The sequence below is a fragment of the Pseudophryne corroboree genome, chromosome 1 (genome assembly GCF_028390025.1).
Source record: "Pseudophryne corroboree isolate aPseCor3 chromosome 1, aPseCor3.hap2, whole genome shotgun sequence".
NCBI classification, from domain to species: domain Eukaryota; kingdom Metazoa; phylum Chordata; class Amphibia; order Anura; family Myobatrachidae; genus Pseudophryne; species Pseudophryne corroboree.
The window spans coordinates 523,923,013-523,948,742 of NC_086444.1; the positions used below are offsets into that span (position 1 = coordinate 523,923,013).

The following is a 25,730-nucleotide window of genomic DNA, read 5'->3' on the forward strand; positions in this document are numbered from 1 at the left end:
GCTGGGCCTGTGATCGTCCCTCTGGAGCTAATGTCCAGTAGCCTAAGAAGCCCAATCCACTCTGCACGCAGGTGAGTTCGCTTCTTCTCCCCTTAGTCCCTCGGTGCAGTGAGCCTGTTGCCAGCAGGTCTCACTGAAAATAAAAAACCTACTTTAAACTTTTACTCTAAGCAGCTCAGGAGAGCCCCTTAGTATGCACCCTTCTCGTTCGGGCACAAAAATCTAACTGAGGCTTGGAGGAGGCTCATGGGGGGAGGAGCCAGTGCACACCAGGTAGTCTTAAAGCTTTTACTTTTGTGCCCAGTCTCCTGCGGAGCCGCTATTCCCCATGGTCCTTTCGGAGTCCCCAGCATCCACTAGGACGTCAGAGAAATCTCTATGACGCATGTGTTACACAGATATGCACAAAGGTGCTGTTGCGATTGAGACAGACGGTATGTATCAAAAATGTTGCGGTAAAGTGATTCCCGTCCTGGGCAGTGACTGGGAGGAGGCCAGCAGTAAACGCACATATGGTCCGCTCAATGGGTGTGTTAAGTGATCGCCATGTGTGTGTCAATGACAGCAGCTGTGTTCACAGACGCACAGACACAGACATAGGAGGCCATGATCAGAGGGAGAAACTGCACCATAGGGCTGCTTCAAGTTTCGATGGTGGTCTGATGTTGGTGTATAAGGATGCACCAATCTGTATAACAGCATGCATGGGCACTAAAAGTGGATGTCTCAGTTCTTGCACATTCAGCTGCACAGATGAACAGAGGGTGGAACTAATGCCATGAAGTGCCCGCCCCCATCAGAGACCTAGGGGCTCATTCCGACCCGATCGCTCGCTGCAGTTTGTCGCAGCGATCGGGTCGGAAACTGCGCATGAGCCGGCGCCACAGTGCGCCGGCGCATGGCAGCCGTCGTTGCCTAGCGATCGCCTCTGAGATCAGAGGGCAGAGGTTGGGAATGCCTGCAGTGGCGGCTCCATCGGTGAGTCCAAAATTCAAACAGGGGAGTCACACCATCTGCAACCCCAAATGCCGCCAAACCGCCAGTACTCACTGGCAGTTGGTGTGGCTCCCCTATTTGAATTTGGGTCTGCGACACTGAATGCCTCCTCTAACACCCTCTTTTGTTATCCCCTCTCTCTCCCTGACACCCGCTCTTTCTAGCTCTCTTTCTCTCTTCCTGACACCCTCTCTTTCACGTTCCCTCCCCTTTCTCTCTTGCTGTCCCCTCTTTCTCACTCTCTCCATCGCTAACCTCCCCCATCCTCTCTGTCCCTGGCACCCTTCCGGTCTCTCTGGGCTCCCCTCTTTCTCCCTCCCGCTCTCCTTATTGGAGAGAGAGAGATGATCTGGCAAACCTACAGATGGAGCCACGCTAATCGCGGCTCCATCTGCGACTGAGTGCGCCCGGCGAAGCGGACTGCCGGGCATGAATGGGACGTGCGTACGTCGTCGACTCGCACGGGCCCCATTCAAGATAAATGGGAGCGTCTCTGTGCGCTCCCTGGCGTGCCTGGGCGCAGGCGCACCTAGCGCCCCTACCTGCGATGTAGCCACGCTGCTGTATCTGTAGCAACCATACTACCGGTCAGTGGATAGTCCGGAGACAAAGTAATGGGCATAGTGGTGGCAGAGGTGGGGGGGAGGGCGTCAATTTTATAAGTGGGGGCCCCCACAACTTAAGTGCTTATAAAAATACAATAACTATATAATTTTACTTACATTATTGAAGGCAACTTTTTGTAAACTGTTGTTAGGTGACCTCCTTGATGATCTTTCAAGAATTTGATCCACTTCATCCTCAGAGATATCCTAAAAGAAATAAATCTATTATAGTCTGCAGCCTGCAACTTTACAGCCATTGTCTATAATCCTATGCGGAACATAGCAGCTGAGAATTATAGAGAGGTAGATGGCATCATTCATGCTATGAACATATGCAAGAGTTAGTAACACAATCACTTCACTTACCGTTAAGTTGCCAAAGCAACTTAGCAACTTACTGGTTAGTAAAAACACTATGTTAATAATAGACATTTAGGGCTATATTTACAAAGTAGCGGGTTGGAGCGGAAACTTTAAAGCGGCACTCACGTTCAGTGTGAAGCCGGGCAATATAATAACTGATTACTGCCGTTTTCAATATAACCCCAGACTTCCTCAGCAGTTAAGAATTCCATAGCCACTTTAAATATTTCTGAATGACATGAAACCAATTGAATGTGTTTAGCATAAAAGTCAGCTGGCTGTTAGTTATGCCCTATTTTTTCATGCTGTAGAATTATACCCTTATAATAATGTCAAAACAGCAAAGAACTGGACCATACTCACTAAGAACAGTCGTTGCTTGGCACTGTGAGTAGATAATAGACTACGCACTCGGTTGTGTATGGACTCCCAGGTGTTATTCTCAGACTGGAAACTAAAATAAAAAACATACTAAATGAAAGAAGAAATACTGCACACAATACTGTGTACATCATATGTTCTTTGAACAATTTAATGGAGACAGTTTCCATCATGTTTTTCTAACATGCTTCAATATTTTAATGTATGCTACAGATTGTGATCTACAGTGGCTTTTGCCTTTTTCAAATCCCATAATAGCTAGCCAACTCGTACTCCACCATTGTTAGAGTAGTACCATACAAGCACTCTTCACGCAGCAGGAAAATAGCTAACCCATCAATATTCCATTGTCCTGCTGGAATAGTATTGGTAAAGAACAGTAAGATAAACATGTGGCTAACAAAACTATTCATTGTACTGTACTCCTTTTGTGGTTGACCTTGCAATATAGAATAGGTTAATGAAGGGGGTTTTCTAGTTGCCCAACCCACCCAGTGCTGGATTACCAAATAGGCAGAGTAGGCACCGGCCTATGGGCCCGCGCGTTTTAGTGGCCCTGTGACAATGGATCAAAATAATTTTGATTTTATCAAGCTGTCTTATATTGTTTCCAAAGGATAGAAAAAAAATGAATCAACTCAAAGAAACAAAAACTTTACATTAAATACTGTATTAATGTAATGTACCCATTGACAACTTAAAGTACATAAACCACAGACATCAGACTTACATTACAGTTTCCAGATCGTAGACTGTTGATTGGTAACATTCAAAACGTATTAGGAGATAATATCGTGGGTAAAATTTCGACTGTCCAGGGGCCTCCACAGGGTTTAATCCGCCACTGCCCCCACCCACACAACCCAGGGTAGCTGTTTAAATAATGTCTACAACAGTAGTAATATATAATACAATTTTACTACAGCTATAGCTACAATGCGCAGAATAAGGGACACAATGGAGCTGCCGTATGGCATTGAGCGCTCAGGTGCTTGATAAGAGAGACCAGAGAGCATCTGTCAGCAGAAGACAAGAGCTTTACCATGAGGTGGGAGAATGTGTGCTTTGAGAGCTTGTGTCTATTTCCTATGGGTTTTATTATGTATTAATATACATGTATATGTATATTTATTATGGAATATATATTTTCCTAACTATTCATGTGCAAAGTTTGCTTTTTAGACTCTCTCCCATATACAGTATTATAGACCATCAATAGTATTAATCATTAATACTGTAACACTATCCAATGTGTCCATAGAGATACATATTGCCGACGATTGTTTCATTAATTCCTTTAGGAATTAATTGAGCGATCATCGCCTGTAATTAGTCGCAGCCTGGTTACAGCAGTAGAACTTAGCATTGAACCTGGACATATATGATATTTGTCCAGGTTCAGTGCAAGGTTTTACTGCTGCTCCTCAAGACTTCAATGCTCCGCAGAGTAGTGGACCTGGACTATGGAATAGTGCCCACATCCGGACAAATATACATTCATCTCAGGCTGGCCCTACTGCTGCATCATATGGCTTGTCCATGTTTATATTTAAAGCACTTGGTATGAGGCAGACAATAGCTTGTTAAGTGGTAATTATGCCCTTTCCATGGGCTGGCTATTGTTGCTCTAAAATCAAGCATTTGGAAACCCCACTCTAGAATCCTTAGTTTGGTGCTGTATAGGGCTCCTATTAGCACCGGTTTCCATAGGAAAGTCTTTTTCTTCTATTAGAAATCTCAGAATAAAATACTTAATTTGCCATTTCTCAGAATCCTGATGCTCCTAAATGAACAAGATAGGTGGGAATAGCAATATAAAGAATTTTGCTTATTTTGGGCCGGACAGTTGAACAAACTCATCTTTAAGAACATTGTATGATGCTCTTAACAAGTTTTCCCAGAAGTCACTTTTGCTTTTATGTGTGTACACTTATTTACTTGCTTTGTATATCTTTTTTTGCCTAATAAAAATTAATTTAAAAAAAACTTTAGAAAAAAAAATAAACAGTTGGGAATAGATCTGTATATTTAGTTCTACTGAATTTATTAAAGTGATAAAAGTAATTTAAAGACAAATTTAACATCAATGTTCAGAGATAGCAGGCGGTGCTGTGTTTTTACAGACCTTTGCCACAGAGTTCCCCTGTGAGCTGTATTTGTAGTCAAACCCTGTGAAGAATATGTGCTCAACGCAGATGGGCTGACTTTTCGAGATGTGTTCAGGTCATTCAGATCCAAACAGTCCTATGCAATTAAAGTATTGGAGTTTTGTTTAGTAAGCACAACCATAACAAATATGTTACATAGTTATTTTAATAACATCATGGAGGGAATGTAATAGGGTGTGAGAATCAGAAAGTGAGAGATTTATGGAGAATTCTCCTGTTTTTTTTTTAAAGTGGCAATCCTTTACATGGCATAATCAACCTGGTTTTGCCATGAAAATTATTGCCACTTTAAAAAAAAACGGGAGAATTCTCCCATATTCTCTCACTTTCCGATTCTCAACCCTATTACTTTAAGGCTGATCCATTGTCTTCCTACTTTATACAACTTACCTCTTCTGCAGATGTTCTATGCTGCTGATCGCCAATGGTCAAAGCTGAGGAAAATACAAACAACTGATATAAATAGAATAAAAATACGTTTTCAAAGCAAAATTATTTATCTTAATGTTTACAGACTCAATAAGATAATATGGCAATATACATTTAGTTTAAGTTAAATCCACTTCTCAGAGTACCTTATAAAATGTAATGCGATGTACATAATGAGCAAGATATTGTACAAGAAACTAAAGTACTGCAGCATAATTGCTATACACTATAAAATGCAAAACAAAAACTCAATATAAAAGATGATTATTATACCAACTATATTTATATAACCTATTTACTTACCTCTTCTTAATCCATGCCCACTTGCATGGCGCTTCTGTTTCGGAGATGGAAGTTGTGGTGACACTTTCTCACCCATGGCATTTGTAAGGTCAACCTAAACAAAAAGTGGTCACTATTATCAACATACATTTTGTCATCTTTTTAGCATTTTAGAAAGCTTTAGGGGGTCTAAAAGTAAAAAAAAAAAAAAGCACCCCAGCAATACTGGCAGGTAGCAGTAAACAGTGACTTACTGCATCGCCAGCAAGTAGGGTTTCCTAATGCACATGTGTGATGGATTAGACGTGTGTACTACACCTGGAGCCTGGTCTAACAGGTGTAAATTCATTCCAAATTAAAAAAATAAACAATAAAAACTAAGTGGGATATATCCAATTAGCCAGGGTAATTTACCGCGGTTTATTGTCCTCCCACCAGGGGCTAGCTAATTACCCCGATAAGCCAGTGCGAGATGCGGATTATCTGGGATTTTGTTTCACCTGCCTCAGTCAGGCAAAACCACATCCCGGAAAACAGCTTGGTTTTATTCCGAAAATGGGGCTGTTTGTGCCGAAAACACACAGGTTTCACTGAACTTATGTGTTTTTGGGAGATAATGTATTTTTTTTTTACAGGTGACCAAATTGGATAGCCTGTAAAAAAATATTGGTGAAACATCGATGTTGTTTCACCCCTAATTAGATATCCCCCTAAATGTGAAAAAAAAAGAAAAAAATATTTGATTGTCATTTTAACTAGACACAATTTATTAGAATCTTAAAGCATTTCTTCTCTGTACACCATATGCCATCACCATTCTGAGATAGAAATAACATAGGGCAGCTGGCGGCACAGGTACTGCTGCTGTTTTTCTTAAATAGGCAGTAACTAGCTTTCCCATGGTTTGACAAACATGTTACCTTTCATCTCACCATGGTCTGTACAGGAGCAATTTTGCAGTCTTTAGCTGTATGAGATTGTAGATTTGCAAGCAGGGCACACTTACCTGTCTCTCCCTGCCTGTTAGTACTCAGTTTCATTTATTACTGCTCTGTTTCCGCTTGTAAAGAGTAACAAGATTTTCTGGTACTTTATAAATAAATGCTCTTATTACTAATTAAGAATATATCTCCATTTTACTCTGTGCCATTAACACTACTCTCTGTTTAGTCTACATACAAGCCTACAAAATCCTCAAGTTACAGATGTCAGCGAGCCATCTAATCTGAGAGATCTGGAAATGAGAGCATTAAGTGTAACATCGAACGAGTCTTTAACGAACAATGCATCTCTGCTCAAAGTTTCTTAGTTTGTTTTAATGCTTCTGCATTATAAATAGGATTTATATATTGCACAGGTTAGGTGGAAAGTGACATCATGGGCTCAATCTACTTGTGCAAGTTCAGATGCGGCATGAGTAAACGGGCTATATGTCGCATTTACGGTGTCGGCGGACTCCCATATAGGGATTTGAACAAAAACTGCGAGTCTAGGGTGAGATCAGGATGCGAGGGGGGATCTTTACAATCTGTTCATCTTTACAATCTTGCACCAGTTCAGGACATTTCATTGTTTATAGTTTTTACATCTCAATTAAAAAATTAAAACAAGCTTTTCATTTGTCCATTCCGTCCATTAATATTGAAGAAACATGAAATTATCAGTTTTGGAAACCTGCAGGTTCTACATTTAACGTTATTGGTTTACATAATGCAGATGCCTAATGACAGCTGGTAAATAAATGAATATGTTTATGACATTGCAAAGTATCTTGCACATGATAAGATTAATTTGTTCTCAGTTTGTTACTTATGCAACAAGATAAAAATGCTCAGTGAACACACGAGAGGTCTGAATTCTGACGGAGATACTGTAACTGTTTGATAAGTATTGCTTATTCTGCCTACTTTGTCCTTAACAGGGGAAACATTTGCATATGTAATTTTACACATATTTTCCTGTATTAAAGCTTGTATTTGTATGCACAGAGCCGCATTTTGTTTACTCTGCAGTGGTAAATTATCCCCAGATGCAAATAGCACACTGAAGTCACATGACATTTAAAAGCATTTCAGTGCAATTAATCCATACCCCCTAATATTTATGTTTTGTTATGTGACAGTCCCTATTATCTGTGGGTATAGGAGGAGTGGATTAGGGAATGGGGGCTTTGCTGGAAGGGCTGGGGACTGCCCTGGTCTGCACAGTTTATGGCTTAGCTGGACTGGGCTATTCTTTTTATACAGTAATAGTGGGAGTAAAGAGGAACCTCTGGTTCATAAACAGAACGAATTCAATAACTACACATATATACAATATACTGTATACACACTGTGGGGGTGATTCAGAGGTGAATGCAGGTGCAGTAGCTGATGCTACTGCATGTTTATGCTAATGCCACATCTGATGTGCATCCTATTGAGACAGCCACTGGCTGCGGCGTGAATCTACCTATGTGCATACAAAGACACACTATCGGTGCACCATCGGTCACCTCATCCGACACTGTATCTGCCTATGGCAGGTGCAGAATATCCGAGTGAAAATGGCCGCCACAGTTAGCATTGCAACCCCCAAATTGCATAGATCACCATTCAATTTTGATCTGCGCCTCCTGGCAATAAGCTTCGGCACAGGCGTGCAGTGTCTCATGGATGCACACCTGTCCAGAAGTAAAACGGAAAAGTAGAAGTAAAATATAGGGTGTTTGTGCCCAATTCTTTACCTGCAGCCACCTCTGAATCACCCCCTGTATATATATATATATATATATATATACACACACACACACACACACACACACACACAGACACACACATTTCTTTTTATATTTTTTACAGAATTCTCTATTTCTATTCAACAAGAAAAATACAATAGCTCTTATATATAAATCACTTTCTCTGCAGAAATCTTTTAGAACTTTAAAATGTAAGCTCTCAACCCTCATGTGCTTATCCTTCTCTTACGTAAATCATCGTTGATTGCACCTAATCCTGCGGTTTTCTGCCACCCCGATACTTATGTCAGTGTTATTTATTCTGTACGTGTCCTATATTGTCTTCAACTGGAAGTCACTATTGTCCAGTTTCGCTTTTTAATTTATGTACTCTGTAATTGGGCGCTGCGGATCCCTTGTGGGGCGATATAAATAAAGGATAATAATAACTACATGAAATATATAAAATGACTGAGATATGTGCCTTCTCTATTAGAAATATTGGGGCTTCTGCATAACTGAATGGATGCATGAAAAAGGGGTTTTCACTGCTTGGTAAAAAGGCCCCATACAGTGCTGCTTCTATTTCAATCTAGGGTTTCTTTAGCGTGTTAGAAACGTACATGTCTTACAAGAAATGGAGGTCTTGAATCAGCATCAGACTTAAACTCGTAATTGCCCAAACTTAAATGGGCAAGTCGCTGCTCATTGTCATTGTTAAGCTCACACATCCGCTTTTGTGTATACGGTGATGGAGATCGGTACTTTGATGACGTAGTAGGACTGCTGTAACTCTTCTCTGGACTGGAGTAACTTTTAGTTGGAGTTCTTGATTTTCTACTGGGAGAGTTCGGCAAAGATCTTCGGGACTGGGCTTTCATTGACTGGAACAGCAATGCAGTGCAAGGTGTTATGGTTAGGTACATACAAAGATAGCTGGAACATTGTAAGGCACAACAACTCAATAAAACACTCAGGATAAAGAATTCAGTAACTACATGAGGAATATAAACTTACTGGATGCTTATTCTGGAAATCATTTGGCTTTTCTTTGATGGTTGTGCTTGAAGAAAACTCAATCTTAGGGGCAATACCCTTCGGGGAATAAAGAGAAAATGCACATTAATTGTGACTATTCATGCACACTTAGGCATAGTAATGCAAATGTCAAGAGTTGTTTTCTTTTCCTACTTTTTAGGTGTACAGATGCAGTAACACTGCCAAATGGGCATACAAAATGTCAACACAGTCGATATGTCATCAGTAACAATGTCGAAAGGTATAAAATGTCGACAACCAAGATGTCAATAGTTATAAAATGTTGGCAGGCATAAAATGCTGTTAATCAAAACGTGGTACAAAGCTTCAACAATCAAAATGTTGACAAAATATCAACAGTTGTTTATTGGTTATGAAGTCAACATACTAGCTGTCGTGATCCTGGAGTTCCGGAGACCAATACCGGAAACCCGACAGTCGGTGATATACCGACATCTTGAATCCCGACAAAGGCTCAGTATTCCCACTCGGTAGTGGGTCCACGCCACCAACCGAGTGGGAACAGGATTGTGGTGAGCGAAGTGAGCCACCGGTAGCAATAATGGCGAGCGCGCAAGGGGACTCGCTGCCAGAAATCCCACAGACAGGATGCCGCTGTCAGTATAGTGATAGTGACAGCTGGCATCCCGTCTTACGGGACACCATATGTATTTCTGTACACTGTATTAGTATTTGCCACTAATCTTATTATGGATTAATTCATCTAAAATAAAACTGAAAGGGTTACGATTTAATTTCATGCATATGACATTACATGCTGGAAATGAAGTTCTTCAAAGCTAATGAAAAACTGCTCCTACCTCTATTGTGGAATGTGGTAGGATTTATACTAGGGGCCGAATTCAGTTGGCAGTAAAATGCTTAATGCAAGTTAAATAACCTGCATTAGCTTTAGGCACAATACAATTAACTGATTTGACACGTGTTAATGAGTGAGAACCAACTTTTTCCCACAAGCTGTGTTTGCCTTTGAAAATACACTCAGTCCTGGCATAAAGCTATTCAGTAATACGTTAGCATTAAACTGAAGTAGGACATGGCAGCCATTAACATAACTTTTTACTTGACTCTCAGGAGGGTGTCAGTTCAATATAAAAATCCTTACTTTGTCATTTTTAATCAAAATAAACTAGTATACTGTTCCTGGTCTATTTCAGTGTGTAGGCTATGGAAAAATGGAATTATCACACAATGAAAGATAGCAGTGAAGTGTTACAGAATATCAGGTAAGTGATAGCAGCTAGTCAGTGTTAAAAAGTTCCCATGGAAAAAGAACTCACATTCTTCATCCGCCTTCATCTTGTTTCCCAGCAACCAAAACAACCTCTTTCCCTGTAGCAACACCATCACCTCCACTATGCAAGATGTCCAACCCTATAGCAACACATTCTGCTCCATTCATTAGTGTTGGGGAAAGCGGCACCCCCAGAAGTAAAGTGCCATATTTAATGAGCTTTGGTGGGCCTGCAATCTACATGCCAGCAGTCAGCCGGTGGATTGAGTCAGGTGCAGACATGTGTCTGCAATTATACCAGCTTGGCTTACGCCCACTTTTGAAAACTCCCCCCCCCACATATAAAGAGACCGCACAGGCTACAGGCTACATGGTTTTGCCCAACTGCTAAAAAATTTCCTGCTGCGATCAACCTGGAATTACCCCCCATGTGCAATGAGAGTTAGATTTGGGTGGGTTATATTGTTTATGTGCAGGGTAAATACTGCCTGTTTTATTTTTACCCTGCAATTAAGACTTCAGTTTGAACACACCCCACCCAAATCTAACTCTCTCTGCACATGTTATATCTGCTCCCCCAGCAGTGCACATGGGGGGTAATTCTGAGTTGATCGCAGCAGGAATTTTGTTAGCAGTTGGGCAAAACCATGTGCACTGCAGGGGGAGGCAGATATAACATGTGCAGAGAGAGTTAGATTTGGGTGTGGTGTGTTCAATCTGCAATCTAAATTGCAGTGTAAAAATAAAGCAGCCAGTATTTACCCTGCACAGAAACAAAATAACCCACCCACATCTAACTCTCTCTGCACATGTTATATCTGCCTCCCCCTGCAGTGCACATGGTTTTGCCCAACTGCTAACAAAATTCCTGCTGCGATCAACTCAGAATTATCACCACGGTTTTGCTTATTTGCTAACAAATTTGCTGCTGCGATCAGATCTGAATTAGGCCCTTTGTTTTGTATACATATATGGCATTTATACTGTCACGCAGCTGGTACCATGTACAATATGGGTAAAACCGAGCAAGGGCATACTTATTTTCTATGTTGATTGAAAAAAAATGTGCCTAGTGCTATTATGGAAGCTTTCAGTTAAAGCCTATAAAAAGCCCAGTTGGCTGTGGCTCACAATCCAGCACTTGTGTAGATGTTACCTTCTGTATCTGGGAGGTAAGTACTGTATATGTATCATGGAGGTGAGTACATTTAGCTGCAATGTAATGGTGTACTGGGCATATATGCTTGCAGAAAATTGGGGGTAAATGCGTAAATGCTTTGATCAAAATATGACAAAATCCCCTCTGCTTTTGTGCCACATACACCGAGATTTGCAGTATATTATTGCTAGCGCCGATAGCAAAAGTCTCTCTGTTTTAAACCGCACAGTGGCAGAAATATTAGACAGATAAACACTATTAAAAAGGCTAATATGCTGGGCATTGCAGGTTCAGAACATTGCAGCCCCCAAAACACGGGTTCCGGTGTGATTCCTGGGCTTAGCACTGACCAGCCATGCATGCCCTTTGAATACTCTAATGCTTGTTACAGTTCTAAATCTGAATCCTATACATGACTTTATCCTCAAGTTACGGCAAAACCTCACGGGCAACTGTAAATAAAAAGGAACAACCGATTCCTCTTGTAGTTGTTCAGTAAAAGTGACCATAATATTGTAGTTTGCTAGCACTGGTCCACATTCACTCTCAATAAATGTACTTACCAATAAAAATGATAATTTGTAGAGTCTAAACGTTTTTTGCCTATTTAAAGTCGCTTTGGTGTCATATATATTAAGAACACACTGCACCTTAAAAATAGCACAGTTCACAATAGTAAACTACTGTACCCATAGACTCTGTATACTGTTAAAGGAATGAAGCATACGGTCTGGGTCAATGTCACACTAATGACCAACATATACCAAGCTTATCACTTGACTTCTGGGATAGCATGGACTAATGATTTAACATCTCAATTTTATAAACCACCAAACCATAATATCCAACAGTGCCATGAGTGAGGTGTAACAAGCTGGCAGTAAATTAAGCAAGTTGTGACCAATGGTTGGAAAAGAAAAATTACAGCAGTAAATAATGTGACATATCTGATTCCTCAAGGACATACAATCTTCTATGGAGCAGGTCTCTAGTAATAAAGCTTGAGGGGGATGGGAATAAACCAAAACACTTTTTAGGAAATATGCACGATAGCTGTGCTTTGTAATGAAATACAATAAAAATATGGTAAATCAGATCCTCCTATGCAGGTCAATGCAGGGTCTGTACAACTGGTACCATTTAGAATAAAGTACATACATCTGGCCTTATTCAGCCCGCATCGCTATAGCGGTGCAAGCGCATGTCCTGCCTGTTCCCGGCAGTGCGCACGTGCAGATCCCGTTCTGCGTGTTTCGGGAAATGCGTTTACATCGCAGTGATGTGAACGCCTCTACCCGATTGACAGATAGAGGAATTCGTGGAGCGGCAATGCAGCGTTTCGGGGCCGGCGATGCAGCATTGTGGGGGCGTGGTGGTAAAAAGGGGGTGGGGTTAGGAGCAGCCATATGACATCACATGCGGGCGCTGCGACGGGAACATGGCGGCAGCCCGACTGCTCTTCGCACCCAGGCTGCGGATGCAGGGGTCCTTGCCTTGTGCTGGGCAGCACCCAGCATGCGCGTGATAGCAGATGCAGGTTTGCTATTTTAGCAAAACTGCAACTGAAGCTGAATAAGATCCACTGTCCAGGTGAAGAATTTGTAGCTGAGCAATTTATGTTGCATTGCAAGAGGTTCAACTGCAGACTTTTACATGCAGGGCAAATAATGACTGTTCTTGTATGCTATACAGTAGCGGATCTTGCCACGGGCAAGCAGGACTTTTGCCCGGGGCGCCGCCTTCCGGAGGGCGCCACACCAGGGCAAGATCCGCTGCTGCTGTGCCCCCCGCTGGCCGCCTGCCCGCCGCTGCCGCTGTGAAGGGAAACTAGACGCGTACGCGTCTAGTTTCCCTTCGTGGAGAGGTCCTTTACTGTGCGGTGCGTGATGACGTCATCGCGCACCGCACATCATTTCAGTCTGTACAGGGGGCGTAAATGACCACGCCCCCTGTACGAAGCCACGCCCCCTATTGTCGCCCGGGGCGCACAGCGCCCAAGAACCGACCCTGATGCTATACACATACAAGAAGAGGATTGAGAACTTTAAGTGGCCCTGGAAAAAATTCTGAAAGTGGCCTCATTAAGGGGGCCAAAATTAACTGTAGCCATGGCCAACACAAAGGGGGCGGGGTTATCACACCATTATCTCTATTCCCATTGGTGGTAGGCAACAACAGCAGGCATTTTACATACAATACAGAGAAGATATAGTGATCGTCACGCAGAATATTTTTGTAACCACCATAAAATACAGACAGTATACAACTGACCACCATACAATACAGAGAGTACTTTAGTTATTGCCATACAATATAAAGAGCATCTTAATGATGGTTATACAATACAGGGAGCACTATAGCAGAATCAATAGTGACTGCTTCAATAATGAGCCATGGATTTTGTTTGACGCTGGAGGGAAAAAGAGAAGAAAAAGGAGGTGTAACTACACCTAAGGGCTACAGAGTGGAGATAGTCCAGGGAACTTTGCAGTAAAGTGAGGCTGCTGCCTGTGTAAAGAGCCCGGGTGGGTTTGTGAAAGCCAGTCAGACTGCCTGTGGATCTAAGTAGGACTGTGGCGGCCAAAGAGCCCAGTGAGCCAGGAGGCTAGCGTTTCCAGGAGGCAGAAAGGACCACAAATATATGTGACCGGTCTTATGATACTGAGAAAAAGCCAGGCTACTGCTACTGGGCCTTGAGTCTGAGAAGGCCAGGAGGCCGTGATTATACCTGCAAGAGGCAAGGAAAACTTTGAGACTTTGTGATGCAGACTAGCTGCCCATTTTAGAGAGGGGCAAAGAAATGAGCTAGTGCCCTGAGTGAGGGCTAGGTTGTTGGTGTTTTTCATGCAATGCTGTATTATGCATTCTGCTTACAGTAAAGCTCCACTTGTTTTGTTTGAAACTGATAAGTTGTGTGTGGACCCTGATTGAAGCACCTAAACACTGTACCACTAGACTTTCTACCGAGCTATTTAGCCCAAAATTGCCACACAATATATATATATAATAGAGGGAGCATCTAAAATACCTCCAATAAATAAATACACTACACGGAGCATCCTAGTAACAGCCATACAATAGAGATCTCATCCCAGTGGTTTTATAATCATTAACTCCTGCCTCACTGTTATTAACGTTAATAATAATAATTAATAATAATTTTATTTATATAGCGCTCTTTCTCCAATAGGACTCAAGGCGCTTAACAGATACATAGCATAATATAGTACAGAAAATAATGAAGTACATTTTCATAAAATACAGAAGCATGAAGATACTAAAAGGGACACTATGGAAATGCTTTAGTAAACAGAAAAGTCTTGAGTCTACTTTTGAAGGATTCTATAGTTGGGGCCTCTCGCACTGTGCGGGGAAGTGAGTTCCATAGAGTCGGAGCCGCATGACTAAAAGCTCGACCCTCAGATGAATTACGGTAGATTCTAGGTACTGCTAAAAGTCCTTCATCTACAGATCGCAGTAATCGAGTGGGGCAGTATGGGGTCAAAAGCTGTTTCAGGTACCTTGGGCCTTGGTCATGTAATGCTTTGAAACTCAGTAAGCCAATCTTGAAGATGATTCGCCATCTTACAGGCAGCCAGTGAAGGGAGTAGAGGATGGGTGTTATGTGGCTAGAACGGGGCTGGTTGGTTAGTAGCCTGGCAGCTGTGTTTTGCACCAGCTGTAAGCGTTGCAATTCTTTTGATGGTAGGCCAAGGTAGAGGGCATTACAGTAGTCTAAACGAGATGATACAAATGCATGTATGACTTTTGGCATGTCATCTGAGGGAATTAAGTGCTTGATGCTGGCTATGTTCCTCAGGTGAAAGAATGAGGATTTGATTGTGGCTGATATCTGATGTTTAAGTGTCAAGCCACCATCCAGGACAACGCCAAGATTCCGCACACGATCACTGGTCTGTAATTCTGAATCCCCCAGTGTAAGTCCAGTTGGTTGGCTATGCTGCAGTCTTGTCCTTTGATGTTGCGGTCGTATCAAAAGGACCTCTGTTTTATCCGGGTTCAGTCGCAGCCAACTGGCGCTCATCCACTCCTGTAGTTCAGCTAGACAGCCATTTAGGGTTGCTATTGGGTTATCAGTGCCCGGAGCAAAGGACAAGTACAGTTGTGTATCATCTGCATAGCAGTGGTAGACCAGGCCATGGCGCCTGATTATTTCGCCCAATGGGAGCATGTATACTGCAAAAAGCATGGGGGATAGTATAGAACCTTGTGGGACACCACATGGCAATGGTACTGGTGGTGATGAGTATAATCCAGATGATACTCTCTATGACCTGCCTGTGAGAAATGATTTGAACCAGCTTAGGACTGTGCCATCCAGACCACAGAAATGTATCAGTCGCTCAATCAGAAGCCCATGGTCCACGGTATCAAATGCTGCCGAGAGATCCAGAAGGATTAATATTGAACAGTCACCTCTGTCTTTTGCCATCAGAAGATCATTTAACACACACACCAGGGCTGTTTCAGTGCTATGTCTTCTCCTGAATCCTGATTGAAATGGATCATAAATATCATGGGTTGTCAGGCGGGTTTCCAGTTGATTTGCAACGACTTTCTCAATAACCTTTCCTAGGAAAGGAAGGTTTGATACCGGTCTGTAGTTGGTCATGCAGTCGGGATCTAAATTAGGTTTTTTAAGAAGCGGTCTAACAATTGCTTCCTTTAGGGGTCCAGGAAAAATGCCTGTCTGCAAAGAGCATTGAACAATTTTTGTAAAGACAGGACCAATTATATCCATACAACCTATTAGAAGCTTGGTTGAGGCTGGGTCCAGATCACAGGTGGTGGGACGCAAAATTCGAGCAATTTCAGCAGTGTCCTTTACATCCACTGGGTCAAAGCTGGTCCATGAAGGCAGGTAGCTTATATTGGCAGGCTTTGTAGTTTGGCACTCCTTTGATGGCACTGTGGAGATTCCAGCCCGGATGGTGGATATTTTATCTGCAAAGAAGTTTGCAAACTCGTTGCATCTTGCCTGGGAGAGGGTCTCATCAGTCTGCAGGCATGCTGGCTTGCAAAGCATCTCCACTGTGCGGAAAAGCTGAGCTGGCCTATTGTTTGCTGCTGTGATCTCATTTGACAGGAACTGTGCCTTCTTACGAGTGATTGTCGATTGATATTCTTCGTTATGCTTTATTAGTTTTATTTTGTCATCCACTAGGTTAGTCTTCCTCCATCGTCTTTCCAGTCTACGCCCCACTTTTCTTGAGCTCACTAACACTGTTGTCGAACCATGGAGCTTGACGTTGTGGTTTACGAGGTCTTAAATGCACAGGGGCGATAACATCAATTGCAGCCATAACATCCCTATTATAATAACGGACTAGGGAACAGGGATCTTCACAGGCGCCCAGTATAGCAGAGAGATCCAGATTTGCTGCAAGAGCCTGGGGAGTCATACCCCTCCTTGGACGATACCTGGTCAACTCCACGGGCAGAGATCTTATTTGAGGGGTTGCAACTGAGAACCAGAGGGAGTAGTGGTCTGACCAGATGACTGGGTTTATTTTTAGGTCAGTGACTTCTAATCCAATCTGAAAGACAAGGTCGAGAGTGTGACCACTTTTATGTGTGGCAGAGGGAACGACCTGTGTGAAGCCCAGACCATTCATTGTGCACAGGAGGTCTTGGCCAAGGCGTGAAAGCTCATCATCCACCCATGCATTGAAATCCCAGAGGATGAGCCATCTTTGATGTTCCAGAACCAGGCCAGCAACAGTGTCTGCAATTTCTTGTAGAAATATCTTTCCATCTCCAGGTGGCCGGTAAATGAGAAGTACTCTGAAACCTAATCCTGTCGAACTCCGGGCAGCAATGCACTCGAATGAGCGAGTAGTTTCAATAGGGTGGACCCTAAGTTTAAGTTCTTTTTTGAAGCAGATAGCCACCCCGCCACCCCTGCGGTCCAGTCTTGGGTTGTGGATGACAGAGTAGTTTGTTGGTACTGCAGCCTCCAATATAGGTGCTGCATTTTCATCTAGCCAGGTCTCTGTAATACAGGCTAGATCTGCAGATTCAATAAGGTCAGCAATTGTTGCAGTCTTGTTTCTTATAGATCTGGCATTACAAAGGACTGACCTGATTGGGCCTACCAGAGGGCCTTCAGTTTTCTTTATGTTAAGTGCAGGAGCTCTGGGTATGGGGGTCACAAAGTGAGAGTTGACAGTTCTGTCCTTCCAAACACAGGGCCGTCTTTTGGGTATCACTTCTATTTGATTGTTCTTTGAGTATGAGGGTGAGCAGGTGGGCAAAGGACTTAGATGGTTACCGGGGGAAATACATTTCCGGCCTGCTCGCTTCCCACGAATGCGCCAGTGTTTTCTTTTTAAAATGCCAAGGGATTGGAGAATAGAAGCCTGTGATGGTGTGATAGGAACTGCAGAACGTGGTGGGCGGAGTGAAAGAATGAAGCTGGAGCAATAACTATACATTTGGTCATCAATGACAGATTACTATAAATTTGAGCTGCATATGATGATGAGAGAGGGAGAGAAAGCAGTGGTTTTTTTTTTTGGTTTTTTTCCTTTTTGTGTTTTGTTTTCCCCCAATTCGGTATGTGATCCAAAATTATAATGGGATTATGAACAAAGTTATTGCTATAACCTATTGTGTATATTTGAAGCAAGTAATAAATAAAATAACTGCTGATTTAGTCAATTATCCTAGGATAGGCAGCCTTTTGGAAAGGTGTTAGAAGCCAATTCCTACTGTGTAGGTGTGAAAAGTCTCAGTGTGAGAGGCCTTTGAAGTAGATTTTTTTTTTTTTGTAGGGGTAGTAGTGATAACGTGTCCTGGAAATGGATCCTGATTTTAAACAGTGAGCCTTCAGCAATTCAGAGCTTGAATATACTGATATTAGTAGATTAATGCAATAAGTCAGTTATTTGTTGCTCAGAGAACAGAGGTGGATGATGTCTAAGTGAGGGGCTGGATGTAGCCAAAGATAGGTTGTAATCCACAGTACCTTATCTGGGTAATGAGGTGGATGATGTCTAAGTGAGGGGCTGGATGTAGCCAAAGATAGGTTGTAATCCACAGTACCTTATCTGGGTAATGTCCAATGCAGAGTACAGCAGCTGCTAAACTGAAGGATTTCTCAGTGGAGATATGCAGAGGATTCAGTCCCGGATTCAATCCAGTGTGTATCTCAGCGCAGGAATGCAATCCGTTGGTTTTGATGAAATGTCCGCGTAGAGTAGTACAAGTTAAAGGTAAGTCCATGGATATTTATGATGATTCATAGGTCAGTTGTGGTGAATTTAAGCTGTTTTATGGAGATGATCAGGAGCATACAAAAGGTGAGGCAGCCATCTTGGGCGCCAGTCAAATCCAAACATCACCATTAAATCCATTCATATTAATTAACCCATTAATTACTTTTCTGTCTTATCGAAAGTGCTGCTTCATCTTAATTAATGCTATTTAAAGCACTAATCATTTCACCCTCAAAATACAATCCTTATAAACACCTGATTCTTTACATTTTAATTTAGAGTCTTGTTTAGGTTATTGCCATCCTCCCTCCAATTTCTCTATTTTATTTAAATACTCACAGTAATATCATCAGAGTCAATACAAAACCACCAAGATTTCTCCAGTTACCATTCTCGGCCTCATTTCCATTTTTGGCTAAATGGAAAATTGTTTTGTTTCATAGTATGTATTCAATTTGAAACTTTTCAGGGGTTTTTTATTGAAAACTCTTGTTTGACAACAAAATTATAATACTTTCATTAAATTGTGGGATGAGAATAACTTACAACCGGCCAAAATGTAATATCCTGTGATTTGCAAGCACTGTGCAGTGCCTGTGATATAGCTGCTAGATTAAAGCTGGGTACACATTAGAGCGATATCGGGCCGATAGCTTGTTTCTGGACGAAATATTAGCCGGATCGTCCAGTGTGTATGGCCAATCTGCGCTTAAACGCAGTCATTAACGATATGTTACGGTCAGCTTTGCTACGTGGCCAACCAGACGATATCGCATGTGGCGCCATGCAGTGTATTGAAGGGATTGTTCCATCCTTCATCACACTGTTCTGATGTGTACCGCGGATATGATATGTCATCCGGCATATCGTCCGAGTCCACATCGCTGTAGTGTGTACCCAGCCTTACAATGGCAATTTGCTTCAAAGCAAAACCAACCTTGTTTGCCTTAAAACTAAGCGCCGCTTTAAATCTATCAATATTGTGCTGGTACCCGTATATTGCAGGCTATTACATTTGGGCCATTACATCTTTCTCCCACTCAAATTGATTTGATTTTGCCAGTTTATTAAATAGATAACTTTTTTCACATTTTGGTATCACATTTTTGCATTATTGTTATATTTAGTAGTGAACTAATCTCTGTTATATTTAGTAGTGAACTAAAACTAATAAAGCCCTTGTACTGAGCAAATCCCAATAAATCTGTAGCATAAACAGGTGTCTTGTGAAAGCCTGTCAGTTGCAGACATGAGTACTATGGAGTTAGTCCATATCTTTAAAACAACTAATATTTCGCCCCCTTTAAAAATACAGGCTAACTCACCGGAAGTACACCTGTGCCTGCAACTTGCAGGCTAGTAAATAAGGCCCCCAATCTCATCTGGTAGTAATCTGATAATGATTTATTTTCTGTGGTGCCGACACAATTTGACAGTCACACAGGTCCATGGAGAAGAGAGGTCACCAGGGAGGAGACAGGAGCCATGTGCTGAGTCAATAGGCTGCATAACCCCTATTGAGAACAGTATAGAGACTGACTGCCTGCCTGCCTGCCTGCCTACCTAAACCTTCTCCCCACCAGCAAAAAGTGAATAAATCTGTTCCCAAGTGAAATGTTGGATTGGACTTGCACCAGTTTGCGTAAAATATACAAATTGGTTCGGCACAGGGCTAGAAAAGAGGTTACACACATAGGGCGCAGAAATTTACTTGAGACATACTGCAGGCCCAGGTGCTCATCAATGCATTTACTAAGAAGACTGCGGGTCAAGGGAGGGGTGCATTCCTTCTACTCCATGACTGGCCTAGCCCCTAGAGAAGCTCGAACCTTCCACTCTCTCATTGCCCCTGGATTCTAACTGGCTGATTTCAGATTCTCCACTGACGCTGATAGGTACTTTCTTCATTGGCCAGTCATAGATTATATGATTTTGTGAGCGCATTTTAGCAAGAGGGAGAGTTATACAAGGTGTAGTGCAGATGGTTATTCATTTTATTCAAAGCTAATAGCTAATACAGATTTCCATATCTAAACAAATGTTTAAAAAATTGGGTATAAGTGTATGACATATACTGTGCCTGACAAAAATCTGGACCTCATTCTGCTTGAATCGCTATTGATATAGAAATAGCGATTTTCTCAGGGTGTGGTATGGCTGACCGGCGGTCAGCATTCCGACGCCGGGATCCCGGCAGCATACCGATGCCGGGATCCCGCCGGGGAGGGGCGAGTGCAGCAAGCGCTGCAGGCTCAGTCGCGACCTGCAATCAACACGGGTTCTATTCCCACTCTATGGGTGTTGTGGACACCCACGAGTGTAAATAGTCACTGTTGGTCGGCATGCCAACCGTCGGGATAGTGAGGGGGCGGGATGTTGGTGGAGGTGGTCGGTCTCACGACTGCTGGTCACATGAATACCACCCATTTTCTCAATCATGCTTCTGCTAAAAATCGCATGTGAGAAAACGCCTTCTGATGCAATCGCAAAAAACGCAGATATCGAGTACCATCAATAGTCACATTGCAACAGGCCCGAAAATGGCAATGATCCGCCTGCATTTTTTCAACCACTCCCCACAAATGGTCACTTCCTGTCAATCAAATTGTAGTCGCATTTCACTGAAGCTGCGATCGCTTTTTAACCTTCACGCACAATGCGTTCGCCGCGCATACGCAGTCTGCCGATAATTGCCCCAGATTTGCAATTTTGCAACTGTAGCTGAATAAGGCCCTCTGGCACATATACAACCAGATCAGCAACAACAATCATTAAAAAAAAAATGGCAAGCTATTACACCTTATATTTGTGAATTTGGCTGCACATGCGTTAAACTCAGCATGCAAGTCATTCATGCCTTCCATAGAAAGGACATGATCTCACCCTGGTACATATATGAGTGTCATGCTAATTGCATCAGACTTGCCACAACTGATGAAAGCTCTGTGTAGTATGAAAAGGAAGGTTTTTCTGGAGTGTAATTTGTTCCTGCTGTTTTATTTAAGGTATGTCAACACACTACAATAAATCTGTAAATATCAAGTCTTTGATCAACTAGACAGAAATAGAAAATGAAATGGTCTATGAGATACTTGTTATACAATAGTTAGCAAGAAACGCAGGAATGGAAGTACTCACCGGAAAGCCAGAAGCTGTTTTCATTAGTAACTCCCTGTCCACTCCTGGGTATGCAGGAGTCAGCTTTGGTTCGGGGAATAAGAATTCTCGATGGTTCTCTGTGTAAGTGGCTAAAACCTCTTCACCTGTAACAAATCATAAAAAGAACTTGTACATAGCTGCATAGATTAAAGGTACTGCTATAGCTAACATATGCTAAAGAGAAGTTCAGAGGTTATTGCTTGGTTAAGTAAAATAATTATTCTACACATTTCCATGATGATTGGTCACTATGGGATAAGGAACACTAGGGATTGGCTAACATTTAATTATACCTTATTTTTCAAAAATAGTTAAAATGTTAAATTAAACATTTACTAGAAAATTCAGTATAAGATGTAATTTTGTTGAACAGAAACGACCCCACACTGGAGTATTTTAAGAGAGGAGAGAGTCTGCGTGCAGCCTCCATAGCGGACCCCATCTTCTCTGGCAGTGAGTAGTCTCTGGCATTATGCGCCCGCACCTTGTTCCCCGGGACATCCCCAAATCACTTGGAAATGACTGTGGTGGCCATTTTCCAAGTGATTTGTGTCTGCAGTGCAGGGCTGCGGGACTCTGAAAGGGTAAGTATAATATATGGGTGCAGGGTGTACGGGGTGGGCCCCCCTGAAATCAGGAGCCCGTGTACACTGCACACCTTGCACCCATTATAGAAACACCTATGACCCCGCATCATGCTACATATTTGAATATATTGAAGTGATCTCCTTTCTACTTACAGTGTTGACACACAAAAAAAATTGCTGACAGATGTGCTCACGTATACCTTTACTCCAATTTAAGGGCTTATTTTGTGCACTATGGACTTTACGACTTAGATGCGCCAAGCGCAACGCCAGAGGCTTTTCTTAAATTACTGCATGCATCTGATTCCCATCACTAATGCAAAAGTATGGTGCAAGGGTATCTGAATACTGACGCTGGCATTTCATGTACTTCTGTGTGCGACAGAATTCTGATACGAGCGAACCATGCCATTTCTCTCACCACATATTGCTGTTCTTAATCTACGACTTTATAGCAATTCCTTTGCAAAAGTACTAATACTGGGCCGTAGTCCGGTAATCAGCAAACTGAGCATGTGCAGAATGGGCCCTGCGATCGCATTGCTATGATGCAAACACCTCTGCCTGAGTGACAGGCAGAGGTGTTGGAGGGGAGGGATGGGGGCTGAGGCTGCCAGCATTGGAGAAAACGGCCGGCATATCGCCCCCGTTTTCCGGGAGTGGTGAGGCCAAGGAGTGCAACAATGTTGCAGTTTCCTTGGTGTTGCTAGACTACCTGCGACTGCAATCCTGAGTAAGGTCAGAACAAAGGAACAGGCCCAGACGCGCTGTCACAGCTGCCAGTAGGGATTGTCAGTCCCAATAAAAATTGCAAAGAAAAAGTGTAAACTGGCGCTAGGTGTTTCCCCAATAATAAAAACTGTGGATTGATTTCAATAAAATAACATGTAATTTATTAATTACTTAACTAGACATAACATGCTAAAAAACAGGAATAAATTCCAATGAACACAAATAGTTAGGGCATTGATGGAGCTCAAAATTTTTTTTCAATGATGGCTGCTAGTGAGTGTCCACAAAGGATCCCGGACTGAAATGATAAGCAGAGTTCCCTGGGGAGAAGAAATGCAAACAGCTGGTGTTACCCTTTTTGATGGAGGCTTCCAGAAAGTTGCAATTGTCAGCAGGCAAGCTGTGCTGTTGATGTGAATACTGGGTCCCTCCAATCGGTGCTGTATAAGGTCAATCCCACACAGGAAACTTTTCAAAGTAGTTTGTTCAAAAGTCCATATCTGGATCCATTTGAAGAGCAGGACACTGATGTAGTAGCAGCATACACACTTAACGCGTTTCCCTAGGCCCACAGAAAAACCATACTCTATTTCATATACTCCAGTCACCCCGGGCTCCCGGTCACGTGACAGGGACATGACGTCATCATGCACCGCATTGGTATGCGCCAGGGTTGCATAGCAACCAGAGCGCCTGTGACGGGAGTCTGTCACCAACCCGGACTTGTCACGTGACCCGGAAGGAGCGTCTAATGCTCCACGGGGTTTTGCAATGTTCCCGTTTCCCACTGCCGATCGCGGCTATCCATGTGAGTAAGCTGGGCTGTGCGGGGGTCCCTATTCCCCAGAAATAATGGGAGGGGAGACTCTAAGTGTTTAATGTATTAAATGCAATTGAAGTCAGATGCTGATTCTGGTGACTGGAAGCGAGTCATGTGACCGCACTGTCCTTTGACCTTTCCAATCTCTAAAATTTGGTTTGTTTGTTTATATATGAAATAGAGTATGGTTTTTCTGTGGGTTTGCCTCCTACTAACTCCTCCATACATTTTAAGTAGATGGATCTTATTATAATTCTGTTTTGAATCAAACTGTGGTTAATTGAATGGTATTTCCACCACACCTGCCGGGCATCAGGTTATCAAATGGGGTTTAAATAGATCCCACTTACAAACTGAGCTTTACTTCTGATGAAGCTAGGTGACCGAGCCTAGGGAAACGCGTTAAGTGTGTATGCTGCTACTACATCAGTGTCCTGCTCTTCAAATGGATCCAGATATGGACTTTTGAACAAACTACTTTGAAAAGTTTCCTGTGTGGGATTGACCTTATACAGCACCGATTGGAGGGACCCAGTATTCACATCAACAGCACAGCTTGCCTGCTGACAATTGCAACTTTCTGGAAGCCTCCATCAAAAAGGGTAACACCAGCTGTTTGCATTTCTTCTCCCCAGGGAACTCTGCTTATCATTTCAGTCCGGGATCCTTTGTGGACACTCACTAGCAGCCATCATTGAAAAAAATTTTTGAGCTCCATCAATGCCCTAACTATTTGTGTTCATTGGAATTTATTCCTGTTTTTTAGCATGTTATGTCTAGTTAAGTAATTAATAAATTACATGTTATTTTATTGAAATCAATCCACAGTTTTTATTATTGGGGAAACACCTAGCGCCAGTTTACACTTTTTCTGAGTAAGGTCAGACTTACACAGACTGCAGTCGCAGATGAACATTGCGACCAATTGCGATGTTCATAACAAACTGCAATAGCATCGCAATTTTAAGCAATCGCAAATGTAGGAAGGAGGTGGCATTCACCTCCTCCTGCATTTGCATTGCTAAGGATCGTAATGCAAAACTGATAAAAGCAGCTTTGCAATTACGACCCAACCTGAATAAGGCCTATAGTGTGCATGTATGCTGTAAGCAACTTTTGATGTGGTTATGGGCCCTCATTCCGAGTTGATCGGTCGGTATTTTTCATCGCATCGCAATGAAAATCCGCTTAGTACGCATGCGCAATATTCGCACTGCGACTGCGCCAAGTAATTTAACAATGAAGATAGTATTTTTACTCACGGCTTTTTCATCGCTCCGGCGATCGTAATGTGATTGACAGGAAATGGGTGTTACTGGGCGGAAACACGGCGTTTTAGGGGCGTGTGGATGAAAACGCTACCGTTTCCGGAAAAAACGCAGGAGTGGCTGGAGAAACGGAGGAGTGTCTGGGCGAACGCTGGGTGTGTTTGTGACGTCAAACCAGGAACGACAAGCACTGAACTGATCGCACAGGCAGAGTAAGTCTGAAGCTACTCTGAAACTGCTAAGTAGTTTGTAATCGCAATATTGCGAATACATCGGTCGCAATTTTAAGAAGCTAAGATTCACTCCCAATAGGCGTAGGCTTAGCGTGTGTAACTCTGCTAAATTCGCCTTGCGACCGATCAACTCGGAATGAGGGCCTTGATGCGAATAAGGCAAAAGTTCAGGAATACTTTCAAATGGCTACCCGTTGCCAAGCATGTAAGTCACGGCAAGTATCTGGCGCCATATGGTAGAAAAAAACTCTAGATGAATGAGGACAGCTGTACATATTCTGCAGCTATATGTAATAGACAA

General features: G+C 42.5%; 1 protein-coding gene across 2 annotated transcripts in view; it reads right to left on the reverse strand.

Moving 5' to 3' along the window:
• SPATA6L (spermatogenesis associated 6 like) overlaps nt 1-25,730 on the reverse strand; it is a 143,783-nt gene that overhangs the window by 5,870 nt on the left and 112,183 nt on the right. The window contains exons 6-13 of one of the 2 annotated variants that reach the window (XM_063913975.1): nt 21,769-21,893; nt 8,958-9,035; nt 8,573-8,824; nt 5,246-5,339; nt 4,904-4,947; nt 4,471-4,589; nt 2,328-2,418; nt 1,719-1,808 (exon numbers count right to left, since the gene is read on the reverse strand). In XM_063913975.1, the coding sequence (XP_063770045.1) occupies nt 1,719-1,808; nt 2,328-2,418; nt 4,471-4,589; nt 4,904-4,947; nt 5,246-5,339; nt 8,573-8,824; nt 8,958-9,035; nt 21,769-21,893 (893 nt within the window). Of the gene's footprint in view, nt 1-1,718; nt 1,809-2,327; nt 2,419-4,470; nt 4,590-4,903; nt 4,948-5,245; nt 5,340-8,563; nt 8,825-8,957; nt 9,036-21,768; nt 21,894-25,730 lie in introns of both variants that reach the window. The other variant, XM_063913974.1, reaches the window with a different exon arrangement.